This window comes from Sturnus vulgaris, chromosome Z (assembly GCF_052056855.1).
Source record: "Sturnus vulgaris isolate bStuVul1 chromosome Z, bStuVul1.hap1, whole genome shotgun sequence".
Classification (NCBI taxonomy): domain Eukaryota; kingdom Metazoa; phylum Chordata; class Aves; order Passeriformes; family Sturnidae; genus Sturnus; species Sturnus vulgaris.
In genome coordinates, this window is record NC_142283.1 from 65,602,243 (window position 1) to 65,616,111 (window position 13,869).

A 13,869-nucleotide genomic window follows, 5' to 3' on the forward strand; every position below is an offset into this window, starting at 1 on the left:
ACAGTACTTCTCAGTTTGATGTTTGATTTCCCTCAGCTGGTTAAGGAAGAAGGCAGCAATGACAAGCTTGCATTCAATTATAGAAATCTCAGTAGACTGACTACAACTTTGCATACATATTCCTGTAACAGACAACCAAGGCATGCCAGAAGACAACTGCTTTACTTGATAGACATGATAAGAATTTTCTCATTTTCTCTACCTAATAACAGAGAAATTAAAATATCTTCCAGTATTTATAGGCAGAGTACCAGAATAAACAGTCTTCTTCACTTCTTCTTAGTGATATATTTTTAAGAATAATTCTAGTTATTTATCAAGACTAGCCATTATTTTACCAGTGTTTTAGGAGGAAAACCTGTACCATGTACCTTCATTTAAATATTTCTGAAGACCTAGAGAATACTCCTGAAACAGAGGAATTTGGTCACACGTAGGTATCTGAGTATGATAACCCATTTTAAGACACCTGATGATCACTGAAGATCATGATGGTCAACAGTGTATGTCCTTCAGCTTCAAAGTGGAAACTGCGGTTACTTCTTCACTATAAAGAATGTCTTTAATTATCACAAAACACTGACAAAACACAATAGCATACAATATTGGAATGCCATACTGGCAAATAGTACAAAGAACAGCCATTCTGAACCAGATCAGGACAGACACCTGAGCTAACTCAGCTTTGCCAATGCCTGATAAAAACAGGGATACTCCAAGAATACCTTTCCTAGCTGTCATCAGCATTTACCTCAGAGATTTTACTCAACAGGGTACTGTTTTATATTTAATGCAGATTTTTATTACATGCATTTCTTGTTTTGAATCTAGTGTAAAGCTAGTTTTGGCAGTCAAAAAATTGCCAATGAATTTCAATGTCTGCTATGAGAAAAAGTACTTATGAGTTTGTTGGAAAAAGTACTTATGAGTTTGTTGATATGCCTGTTTAAAAGTTTATAATTATTATACAGTTTTATACAGAATTATACAGTTTTCCCCAGACTACTTGTGGTTTTAGAGGCCACCCATACTAATCCTCAATTGTCTCTCCTCCATGCTAGAGATTTGGTCCTCAAAAACAAAAATACTTACATCTTCAGGTGTGCTGTTGCCTTTCTCTGTAACTTTGTAAGAAACCTTTTTAAAGCCCTCTGTAAATCCAAATGAACTACTCGAATCACTCTGTCCCCATAAACACAAACTACAATAAAGAATGTGAAAATAAGTAATATCTAAAATAGCCAAATTGTCACATCATTTTTATATCGTATTTGTTCACAGCATTATTTATAGAGATTTTAGAGGGGTAGGGAGGAATGAAAGAAAACCCAATAAACAAAAAACCCCAAAACCTGTCACCTGTTACTCAGATGACAGTTTTAAGAAAAATGTTTAAATCACAAGTAATAGCTACACAGCTTCAAATTCCAGTTATTCAAGACTATGGTGTTATTCTAATCAAGTTATTTGTACTTACTCTAATCAACTTGTCCTAAAAGGTGTTAAATTCACTTTTTCTGTGCAGGAGGCATTCATGACAGGAACCTTTTTACTTTCCCTCATGATGAACATGAAGAATCAGTATTTTACGTCTACTGAAACCAACATTTTAGTAGCAATTCAAAATTATTTTGCACCCCTTTTTTTAAAGTTGCTCTAAGCACAAGCTTTGTGACGTTCGTGATATACTCCAGCATTAATGAAATACGAACTAAATGTAAATCTCTCTCAGAACATAGGAATGAGAAAAATGAATTATCAAAGCAAGTTGCCTTACCAGACATGCCATAATTTACTATACAACTGTCTAAAATTATTTTCTTAGGTTATTTCAGGTTTCTCTATTTGCACGTTTTTTCTTTTCAGAACAACAAAATATGCTGACCTCCCCAGTAGTTAGACAGAGTCAGATAACAGTATTTATCAAAACCAAACTACACAACTGTGAAAATACAAAAGTTGGTAATTGTCTAAATTATCTTCTCCTTTTCTATCACATGACGAAACTTTGCATATATGGGTAAATAATTTTTTCGTTTCACAGTATCCATTAATAGTCTGATTTGTTTTAAATTATGCATCAATTGGCACAATTAAGGAATACTCTGCTAGAAATCTGAAACTGTGCTTTTAATTTCCTGACATTCTTTACACTCCATTAAACATCATGATTTTAAGAATTGCAAGGCCTTTATTATTAATTTTTAAATAAAGTTAATTTGAATTATGAATGATGCCAATATTCCTGGTACCTGCATTATGCACACTTGGTATCAGCTGTCAGGAAAGTGGAAACACAAATGTGTGGTAAAATAAAGACACTGTAGTTTACTAGAGAAGCTAAAATTTCATCAAAACGTTCTTAGTTTTACACAACCTTTCAAAACTCATTTATGAAAACATCAACTGGACAAGAGACACTAAAAGTCCCCCAAATCTATATACCACATATCTTGTAGAGTTGACTGGAGTAAAAGGTAGTAGCATATGGGAGGAAAGATACTATGATGCTGCTTGTTTCTTTGAAGAAGGAATTTTCACGAAGACTTGACAGAAATAATCCAAAACTCATTATGATATGCTGGCTGAGACAGCAATGACAGATAATAAGCCTTTTTCAGAAAACTGGCGGTTCTTTGGAACAATTTGCTAGAAATTGGAAAGGACTTTGTCTCTAGCAGCAGCATGCTGCCTCCAGTACTTCACACAACACAACTACCGAAGCCAAAGTGCAATGTACTTCAGATCAGCCTGTTCTTTGCATAGGGCTTTCTACAATAATGGAAGCTACAAAACTGGAAAGAAAACACCTCAATTCTAACACAGCTCAAAAGAATGAAAGAATGAAAACGTGAAAGAATGTAAATGTAACATCTGTGGTACATTACTCTGCAACATACAACTGTCTAGTAATTTTTTAACATTCTTTTGCTACTGCAATGTAAGATGGCAAGACACGTGAGATGCAAACAAATCCCACTGGGTAAAGAATATATTCAGTTTACTTGTGAGCTTTACACTTTTTCTTTACCCAGTAATGATTTTGTTACTTTTACAGGTTTCATATATTCCTCATAATAAAAGCTTAGATTAGTTGGATGCAACACAGTTAAATCTACCACCAAAATGAATTTGTAATATCATTCAGCATTTTAATTCTCCTTCAGATGATTTGCTAGTCTCATTCAGGATAAATGACCAATTATGTAGTTTACTTGTTGCGCCTTTTGACACATTCAAGGTTCAGGAACAATTTTATTTATCCCAACACATTGCGGAATAGATAGAAGCTGGAGTTCACCTATGAAACATTCACTTCTGAAGGCACTTAACTAAAGATGGTCATATCATCTTCTACAATTTCAGTTCCAGCTGAAAAAACTTCCAGAGTTGTAATAATTTGGTAAACTAATGAAAGGGTAAAGAAGTTTAGTGTCTAATAGAACTTCTGATCTCTAAAATATATTCTTGCTGCAACTGATCCTTTCCAAGCTCATGCCCCCAGCACTACTTCTAAGGTTTGAAGACCTTAGTGACTACAATCAATTCTATTACCACTGTCACCATGGTCATTCTTAAACCATAAAAGAGGAACAAAAAATCCAATTCCTAAGAAAATGATCAAAGGAAAAGAAGATCAGGGCTCAAACACGACTTAAAGACTTCAAGATGGTAAGAATAATACACAATCATAAACAAAGAAACAAACAAAAAGATTTCTTCCTTAGAAACAGAAGAGGATTTATCAAAATTCCTTTTATGTCCAGGAGAAACAAAAATATGAAACTGTGTTTTATGTGAAACTGGTTCTAGTTACAAGAAGTATAGATTAACAGCAATTTCATTAATTAGGTGTCCAAAGATAATGTTAGGTATCTAACACTAATCAGTCAATTCAATGGACCATGTCATTTCAAAAACCAAGCTGTGCCTCTTCTGTATTAAGATACCATGGATTTCCTATTTTGATAATCTGACGAAGCTTGAAGATCATTAAATTAAGAACTTGCTGCTCTTTACTTGGAAAAAAACAGAAGAAAAAAACTAACAAATGGCTTTTCTTTTTACTGTCTTCTTAGTAAGATAAGCATATTAAGCTGAACTGGAATATGAAGAGATGCAGTAGATTCTGGCTGTTAAGATTCCAGTTTGGTGCACTTTGGCGTTTCTGGGGGACTTCAGGCACCATTGCAAAATGCAGCATTCAAAATTCAACAGAAGATGAATTGGAGTAATAGTTTTTATCTGTAATAGAAAAATAGCAACTTCATCCAACTGGTTGATTATGCTGAAACTGGGTCAGACTCAATGCCTTACATGAATGCTAGCCAGCATATAGGGAGCTAGTTAAAACTGAAACAAGAATATATGCCATATAATAATAAAACCTGGGAAATACAGGATAGTTTTATGCCTTCTTTCAGTTAAAATCTAACACGGCACTCACACCATTACTTAAGTCTATGTGGAGAGAGATGTTTCAACTGTATCTTTGTGACAGCTGAGATGAAACTCTCAGTTGCATAGGAAAAAGGTGTACCCCCCCATTTGAAATAAGTTTTACTGATCATGTGTGAATACCATAAATTGTTAAATTAAAGCAAATAAAGCAACAGTCAAAGATATATAAACAAAGATTTCAAATATAACATTATGCATTTTTAAAACTAATAATTTAATAATTTAAGACAAACTGAGCTTAGAATATGTACTTGCTGTTAAGGCTGAGATGCTATCTGCACATCTCCTGTTAAGCAACAGGAAACCTCAATAGAGATAAACATGTAACCAGCAACAAAAGATCCAGAACTGTAATTATGTAATCAGTGATGCACCCAAGTATTCTGACTTCATTCGTGAACATTTAACTGGCTTGAAAACTTTCACTTTTCAAGAACATCCCAGAGAAACAACTAGAATCTTAATATTTCGGACTAAATCTGCTCCATAACCAAAACAAAACTCAGTGCTTTCTATTCTGGTCACGAATGCTTCTGGAATAATGACAGTATTAATTTCAGCAGAAAGGAGTTATATAACATACATTTATAGAGAACAGTCTTGAGTTATACCCATTCTTTGCTCTTCAACTGCCAATACTGCTTTGTATAGAAAGAAAAAAAACAGTTTTTATTGAAAGACTTTGCAAAGGTTACTGAACTTATTAAACTTCAGAAGTTTAAATAGTAGATATAAAATTACCATCAAAGATCAATTATAACCCCTAAAGTTGCAGCTGATTTCAAACATTCCCTTTGATAGATTCCTAGTACAGTAAGTTTTTAGAAGTATGAACACTTCAAATCTCCTCTATTTTTAGGGAAGTTCGTAACAGGTTCAATTGGAGACATGAAAACCATTTTAAATAGACATCACAAGATGCATCTGTAGTTTAAAGGTCAAATTTATTAGGAGATTAAGAGATGTATTATACATGGACTATAAATACAGCACAGCTGACTTTATTCACAGTCGCACAGCCAATGCCAACCTATTTTGTAGACACTCTTGTTCTTTTGTTCCAAGAAAAATTTGCACCATAAGACTTGGATTTAGGTTTTGGCATCTTCTTCTCTTCAACATCATAACTCCAGCCTAGAGGATATAGGGTAATGGCAGGGTGAGACAAGAAACAACGAGAATTATATTCCCAGCATACAATATATAGCAAATACAACTAAAAGGTTTTAACTTAGTTTTTCAATGTAGGCACCCACTAATCCATTCCTTTCTAGTTGGCAAAGGAGAATAATGAAATACCATAAATGTGGCAAATGACCATTATGAGAGATGGCAAGACCTGACCATACTACAGACCTCCATGCAAAAAAATTGACAGTCATCAATGAAAAGCTCAACAGGGAAGACTAACTGTCCTGTAAGTTCATGGCTCCACAATTCCATAGCACAGAGAAGCACTAAAGCTCTGTGTATGTTGGTACAGGAAATGAAGAAGGTAAGAAAAAACATGGCATAAAATAACATACAAAAGATCAATCTCAAAGGTTGGGCAACAACGGAGACCTTGGAAAGCTAATATAAAAAGAAGGGCATGAGGATCAAAAAAAAAAAAAACCAAAACCAAAAAGCAAAGAAAAACTTCAACATTAGATAGGAGTTTAATACTTAACATTTTTTAAAAGAACATAAAAAATCAGGAGTAAAAAGAAAAGGGAATGAAGTGATAGAAGACAAGTAAATTATGTGATAGTTAAGCAAGAAAAATGCTTAAAAATGTCAGAAAAGAGGAGGTGGAGACATTAGTGTTTATGTAAATCAAAATGCAAATTGATTGCAGCCTCCAGGTGCCTGGAAAGTTGCCAGGGCAGCACTCACTATTCCAAAGTTTGGTTTCTTTAGCTGCAATATTTCACTCAAAGTTGAGATACTTCAGTTGAAGCCAGAAGTGGTTAAATATGCAGTTTTAAGTGATACTCGTAAGAAAGTACTTTTCTTCCTTAGTGTTAAAACTGAAAGTTTTAACAAGCCCCAAAATGCTTAACATATATCTACATTTTTATACTTAAGGTGCTCACAGTAAACACTCAATACACCTACACATCAAAATGTTCTGTAAGATACACAAGTTGTCATGTCACTACCTCAGTTTTGCGTATTCACAAATGTCATACAAACATTTTCTTCATGTTTATTAGTCTCAACTAGTGTTAATTTCCAAGTTAACTATTCTCTGTAAGAAACACTGAACAGAGATTTTAAAAACATATTCTTTCCATCTGTGAGAACACTGGCTTTTGCCTCCTGTTCTGATTAAAAATATAAGCTTGAGTAAACAGCCAGAACTAGATCCAGAGACAGACTTCAGTGTTGCAACATTCAGCATTGTAACACCTAACACTGAGACACTTGGCTGCTGGAATGGAATCTACAGCCCCAAGGTATTGCTTCATCTTTTTATACACTAGATGGAGAGGGGCCGAGTGCTTCTAAAAGAAATTTGCAACTGCCAGCACAATGACTTGCACCGCCACAGATATCCAAAATGCTTAAGGTTAGTTATATCTAACTAATGATTGCAAGAGGCCATCATATGTGATTAGGTTCCACACTTTGGAACAGACTCCTTTGGACCGGCACTTTGAGGTGCTCACAACAGAGAGCAGAGGTCACTTCTATAAAAATACCAGATGCTGAGGGAAGTTACTCTTGCCCAGAGCCCTGCCATACAAGTCAAGTAGAGAGAAAGCAGATTGCACCTTCTCTGGAAGAACACCCTCACCACCTGACTAAAGGTTATTGTGGAGTAGAAAAACTCTCCATCCTTGTTACTTAAGCTGTATGTTTTTAAACAACTGTTTAAATGATGTCAGACACGACAAAAAAAATAGGTCAACAGTCAGAATTGTTAATTTCTTCCAGTTAAAAATGTTTCCTCCTTGCCTAGAACTCATACCATCCTCAGCTGTAATATTTGGACAGCAATGTCTCCTGTAACTGTATCCAGAGCTGCTACTCTGACATTTGAAAACATATCAGAAGGGGCAGGCAGAAAGACAGCTTATCTCCTTAAGGTGACAAAGAACTCTTAAGTTTACCAGCTGTACCAAAATAACCTGCAATATCTAGAATTTTCAGAAATTACACTCCAAGTTCTTAAGGAATTCTGTGATGGAAAATTTGTGTGGTTCATATAAGAGGAACAGAGTGAGGTAAGTATTAGTGTTCTTGGTTAAGAAGCTAACTTCCTAACTTCTAATGTATTTTAAAAAGCAGAACTAAATAATGTAAAATTTGTATTTTTAGCTACATATGATATTGAAGCTATCACTACAGAAAACATTATGCACATATCATATGCATAAATAGAAATGAAATCACAATTTAGGCAAGCCAGTATCTACAGAAAAGCTTGGCTCATCTCAATTATGGTAAAATTAAGAGAGCAAGCTAAATGAATACTCAACTACTAATATTAATACCAAGTCATAGCCTTAGTTTAGGTGATTTCATGCACAATGGAGAAATTTCTAGCCCAGCGAAGGCATAAACTTTCTACACCGAACAAATGCATTTTACTCGAATCCATATTTTGAAAAGACAAAATATAACATCTATATAAGAGATGACATAAGCAGGTCATTACATTAATTTTTTTCCCCTATATACCGAATTATTCAAGAAATAATATGAACAATACAGAAGCATAAATGCAACTATACCAAATTCTCTCAAATTTCACTTGCTCATAAAACAGTAAAATACACTAATAAAATTGCACAGATTATCCTATATGATCCTATTAATTTCTTAGGTAACAGAACTTATTTTTCAATAAAATTAGCATTACTAAGACAAAAAGAATTACATTCGAATAGGAACAGACAAATTAGATTCTAGCCTTTACTATTAAAAAGTGCAAATTAATTGCACATCAAAAATTAAATAAATTGCACATTGATTTCCAAGGTCTCCATTGTCTCACAGCCTTTGAGATTGATCTTTTGTATGTTATATTATGCCATTTAATGTGCAATACATCTAAATCATGTTTCTTAGATGTATAGTTAATGGACTTACCATGTTTGTGGTGCACAGTCAATCATCTAACAACTTTGCATAATTTGGTCTGACCAAGGAACTTTACTATTTACCCCACACTAAGTACAGTTGAAAGCTGCAGACCACAATGAAGACTTCTGAAGACTTCATGTGCATTATTCCTGGCTTTATCTCAATGTAATTAATCTTCTTCACATCCGTAAGGACTAATTATCAAGCTTAACTTTTTAAGGAAAATGGAGTTGATTTAAAAGAAAAAAAAAGAAAAAGAAAAGAAAAAAATTCATGATAACACTAAAAAGGACCACTAAATATTCAAAAGGCTGAGATTATGGGTACTGTTTGTGGTACCATCATACTGTCAGGAAATACAAACCTAACTAAGTTTACAGATACATTCCCTCTGACACAATATTGGTTTAAAATTATTAAGTGATGATACTGACTTTCCTACTGTCTTTTTCACAAGTTAGAATTATCATCAAGAGTATGTATTTAGACTCTAATGCTGGGCAGAGTTAGGCATAATATCCTAAATCTACAGGTTCCTCATGAGGAGCAGCGAGGGGATGTGCTGATCTCCTGTCTGGCGACCAGTGACAGGACACAAAGAATGGAACGAAACTGTGTCTGGGGAAGTCCAGATTCAACAACAGGAAAAGCTTATTCACTGAGCGAGCATGGTCAGAGGAACAGGCTCCCCAGGGATGACCAGGACACCAAGCCTATCAGACTTCAGTGAGCATCTCGGTGATGCTTTTAGTCACACGATTTGATTTTAGGTAGGCCTTCGAGGAGCAGTGAGTTGGACTTGCTGATCATCTTGGGTTCCTTTTTACAATAAATCTATGCTGCAACATAGCCACAAATGAAGTCCAACATGCTTACTTGGCAGTCATTTAATTTTAGTTTTTCTGATTATCAAACATTTAAAAGAACTCAAGACAGTTTCCCTTAGTAAGAACTAAGATGCTCATGTTAAGCATTCAGGCAAAGATCACATTGCCATGCATCTGGGACACCAAGTCTGGGATACACCTGAACTATTAACTTTCCTCTAAGACCTGAGCAAGGTCTCATTCAGCTCTCATTCAAAACAGAGATACTTGAAAAACCATTTTAATTTTAATATTACATGTTAATAATATTAATGGCTGAAACACCTTTCTAGAGAGTGTAAAGTCTAGATTCAATGCCTTCAGCACCTCTGGAAATATCCCCCATTCCCATTTTCCTCCTCCTCATGTAGTACACTAGTGGTCTACCAACTCTGCAGAACAGAGGGAAGGTATTTATCCTGCATTTATTCTGTCATTAATACTTTGAGATCAAGATTGCCTATGGAAAGATGAATCCCTCATAGCCCATACATACAATACATACCATTTTTTTCAGCAAAAGCAATGGCATCTTCTTTAGTAGAGAAAGTAAGAACCATGTTGGATAAAGGATCAGCTCTGTAAGTAATCAGATAAGAATTTTTAGGCATATTGGAAATAGAAAAAAATTATATCTGCATCTCAAATGTTAAATTAAAGGCTGTATTACACAGTTCACTGTAGTACACCAACTCACAAACATTCAAAAGACTTTAAAATTATTTTCAGGGTCAACACTTCCTTTATGCAAAATATTGTTTTACTCTTTCATTGTGTTAAACTTCCCTCACAACTACTTACAAAAATTAATTGGGTTGTTAGACAAACATGTCTAACCACTTGCTAAAATTATAGTAAGTGCTTTGCAAGACTCTTTAATTTAAATCTGTAAAATCCCTCTCTTTATGTAAGATCAAGAGTTTTAAGGTAATTCTGAACATTTCAAGGAGACCAAGAGTCTGTAGAGCAGCTAGAGGAAGAATAATCTCAGACAGAAAAGAGCAGAATACTGAAGTGAGCAGAGAAGGTATTAACCAGAAACTGAAAACTACATTAAAAATATTAAGAGTTCTGCTTTGGCTGAGGTCACATGACCCGCACAATTTATTCCTACACAGCAAGCAGCTCACAGGCCACAACTGAAAATGAAGCTCTAAAATGCAAACTGCTGGTTAACTAATTACGCAGTGGTTGGTTTTAGATGACCAGCTATTCCTCAACTGCATGAATGAAATACCATAAAGGTTTTTGCAACAAATTTAATTCTCAGTTAAAACACAAAATTGCCTTATTTGTTGCTAAAAAAGCTCAATTTAAGAACAGTGATAAAGGATGGGGGAAGAAAGTAGGAGTTCTAACTCTTAAAGAAATGAGATACTGGTTGTAGCAACACAAAGATAGATAAAACCTCCCTGCGACAACACCGCCTATGAGCCTGGGAGACAACTGGAAAGACAAGACCAAATTGCAAAAACTATTGAAGGAGCTGCCTCTCAACTGTTCTCTCTTTGAAGCTAGAAGGATAAATGAAGAGAAAAGACTGAAGATACACTGAACTCTCTACAATAAAGGGCAAAGCCTGTGACTGGAGAAGGGGGAGGGGAAAGGGGGGAATCTCGCTTCCAGCAAAGGCAACAGTGTAATTTTATCTGATGTACACATGGAAAAATGGAGTTCACTATATATCCAATATATTCCCCAATAAAAAAATCAGAAACAAACAAACAAAAACCACACAACAAACAAAGAGAAAACCAGGATAGAGACAGAAATTACACTTTTGCAAGCCACCGTGATAGGCTCTCTTAAGACATTTAAAGACTTCTCTTATAACAGCAGTTAAGTGAATTAGGAGCTAAGAGTTGATGACATGACCAGTGGAGAATCAAGTGGCCCTAGTGTACTGCAATATTGTGACAACTTTTACTTATCATTATTTTCTTCCATGATTTGGGTTAGGAAAATCTTTTCAACACTCCTAAAAAGGAACAAAGAAGCTTTAGGTCTGAAATGCAGTGAGGGACCAGTGCCTGTTGAGACCTGCAAATATGGCAAAAGCCTCCCAGGACAGAGGCAGCTGGGAAATGAGAATTGTGTAGAAATTATTAGTTTTATGTTGAATCATCCTTCATTCAATCTAAATACATTTCTGATTTATTTCCATAAATGAGCTATCCATGTAAGAAAACTGGATTTCATGATGTCCAGCATGATGTCCTGATAGTGTCAGTTTTACCAGTGCTGCAGAATTACCTATGCCTACCCCCAGCTCTTCTATCAGTCACTGAAAATTAGGATTCCATGTTTTGTTCTCTCACGAGATCTCACACAATGAAAACTTCGCACTTTCCACATTTCTTTGTTTACAGCTTTATATTAAAAGGTGTACTCAAGAACTGTCTTTAGGCATTCGTGTAACAAAACCTTCCAAATAAAAATAAATGCCATGGGTCCATTTTACTTAGATCTATAACTGGATAGTTTTCACTGAAAAAAAGCCCAAATAGCCAAGAAACAACAAGTGAAAAAAACCTCCAGCCCTAAATAAGACTATAAAGCAACAGAAATATAGGAAAGACCTACAGGTGAGTAAATATATTTGGTTTAGAGAAAAGAGGGCTTTAATATGTAGACTCTAAAGAGCTCTAACCCACTAATCCCATTACATTATTCAAAAGTAAATGGAAAACTGTAAAAGGAATTTTCTTTGCAGAAATTAAATCTCAAGAGAAGAAACTCTTCTTAGGTATTTTTGGGCATTGAATGGTAACACCAGAGTGTATACTAATAGTTTTTACAAGAATGCCTTAAAAATGAATGGATACAAACTAATTTACAACACCTTTAACCTAGCGGTGTCAATTCTCAACACAGCACCTTTTTTTATCCTACCTGGAGCTTGCTTACCCATGAGAAATCCCTTTCCCTACCCAAAAAAAACCCCATATGTACAGCCTTCTCAAATTTTTATGAGAAATCAATTCAACAGGAAGACTTGATTTCAAAGTTACCTTGAACTAAATTTCAGTTACTTTGAATTAAATTTCTGGATACATTTATGTTACATATATAAAAAATAATTTCTGTGACTGGATTTAGAGTGTTAACACATCTCAAAAAATGTACCCTGAAATTATTTCAGGTTTAAGATTTTAAAGTTTCTTTTCATAGAATTTTGTATTCTTTCATGGTAAGTGCTAGTATGATTGGAGCCAGATATTTTCAGTACACATTGTGTTCATTCTGAAGGTTGAAAAATAATCTCTAGTGGTTGATTTTGGTTTATGTCTAATAATTAACTATTCTGAATATGCCTCAAAGGAGACAGCTCCAAATTAAAGTTACAATATTGTCAGGGGAATTGCTGGCATAGCTCTCAGCATTTACAGTAATTCGAACCACAGTGTGAAATGTAGGTACTGTATTCACATAAGGAAAAAAAAAGAATTAAAAATTAGATACATATAAGTAGTAACTACATCTCCAAAGTACAGTATATTTAGCTAAGAGCAGCACCTTTCTGTATTTTTTGTGTTTTTAAGAGGTTTTAATGCTAATATTGGTAATATTTTAACAAATTGAATATTATTTTAAACAGCTGGGCTTGTGGTTTTTTATTAGTTATGACTCCTCATTTTAGATCCTCAGGATAAAAAAAGCTGAAAGTATTGTTGTTTTTGTTTAAAAGATGCAACTGAGAGCTGAGAATGATTTACTACTTTATGTAACTAATGACCTTCCGGCCCTGATGCTGCCACACAGTAACATCACTACAGTATAATCATTGAAAAGTCTAGCTAACATCTTTTTCAAACTCTTCCAGATGATTTCGTGAGCTTTAAGAATCTGCTTTTAAACTGAACAGATCATAAATCAAACAAACCCAACCACTTACTGTAAGGAATATTATAATACAATCAGATTTAAATGTACAAAGGATATTTCAAATTTAGATTACTAGTGAGAGCCAAATATAGAAGAAAAGTATTTTCAAATTCACTAAGTACTCACGTAGATGCCCAGCCCATTAAAGGGTTCTCCCAGCGCTCCCTGTTATCAAATTCCATCTTCCATTTCTTTGTATTGTTAGCTCCTGATTGCATTGCATTACGTGCTGGAACAAAAATGTGAACCTTTCTGGTTTTGATGTGCTCATCTGGAACACCAGTTAAAGTAGTGATATCCTAAAAAAAAACATAACACGACTTGTTAAAAAAGGGTTTATAAGAGATTTGTAAAAAGTACTGCTTATGCCTTTTACATAATTTCAAGCCTTATTTTTAAAGCTACAAAAGCTGAAAAAAAAATTTAGAAAAAGACATTATGATTTCAGCTGAGCACAACAGAAGGTGATAACATTTTAGGGCTGCTATTATTTTGCTTCCCCTGGCTGAGTTAGGTTTTGCTTGGATCAGTTACCTGAGCTTGCTTATCTACAAAACAGCTAGAGCCAGAGGAGGGACAGGATATT

At 34.6% G+C, this 13,869-nt stretch overlaps 1 protein-coding gene across 2 annotated transcripts in view; it reads right to left on the reverse strand.

The window, feature by feature from the left end:
- Nucleotides 1–5,386: 5,386 nt before the first annotated feature.
- NDUFS4 (NADH:ubiquinone oxidoreductase subunit S4) overlaps nt 5,387–13,869 on the reverse strand; it is a 47,756-nt gene continuing 39,273 nt past the window's right edge. The window contains exons 3-5 of one of the 2 annotated variants that reach the window (XM_014889714.2): nt 13,410–13,582; nt 9,904–9,977; nt 5,387–5,595 (exon numbers count right to left, since the gene is read on the reverse strand). In XM_014889714.2, coding sequence (XP_014745200.1) covers nt 5,492–5,595; nt 9,904–9,977; nt 13,410–13,582 — 351 coding nt within the window. In that variant the 3' untranslated portion in view covers nt 5,387–5,491. Of the gene's footprint in view, nt 5,596–9,903; nt 9,978–13,405; nt 13,583–13,869 lie in introns of those variants that run through there. The other variant, XM_088157131.1, reaches the window with a different exon arrangement.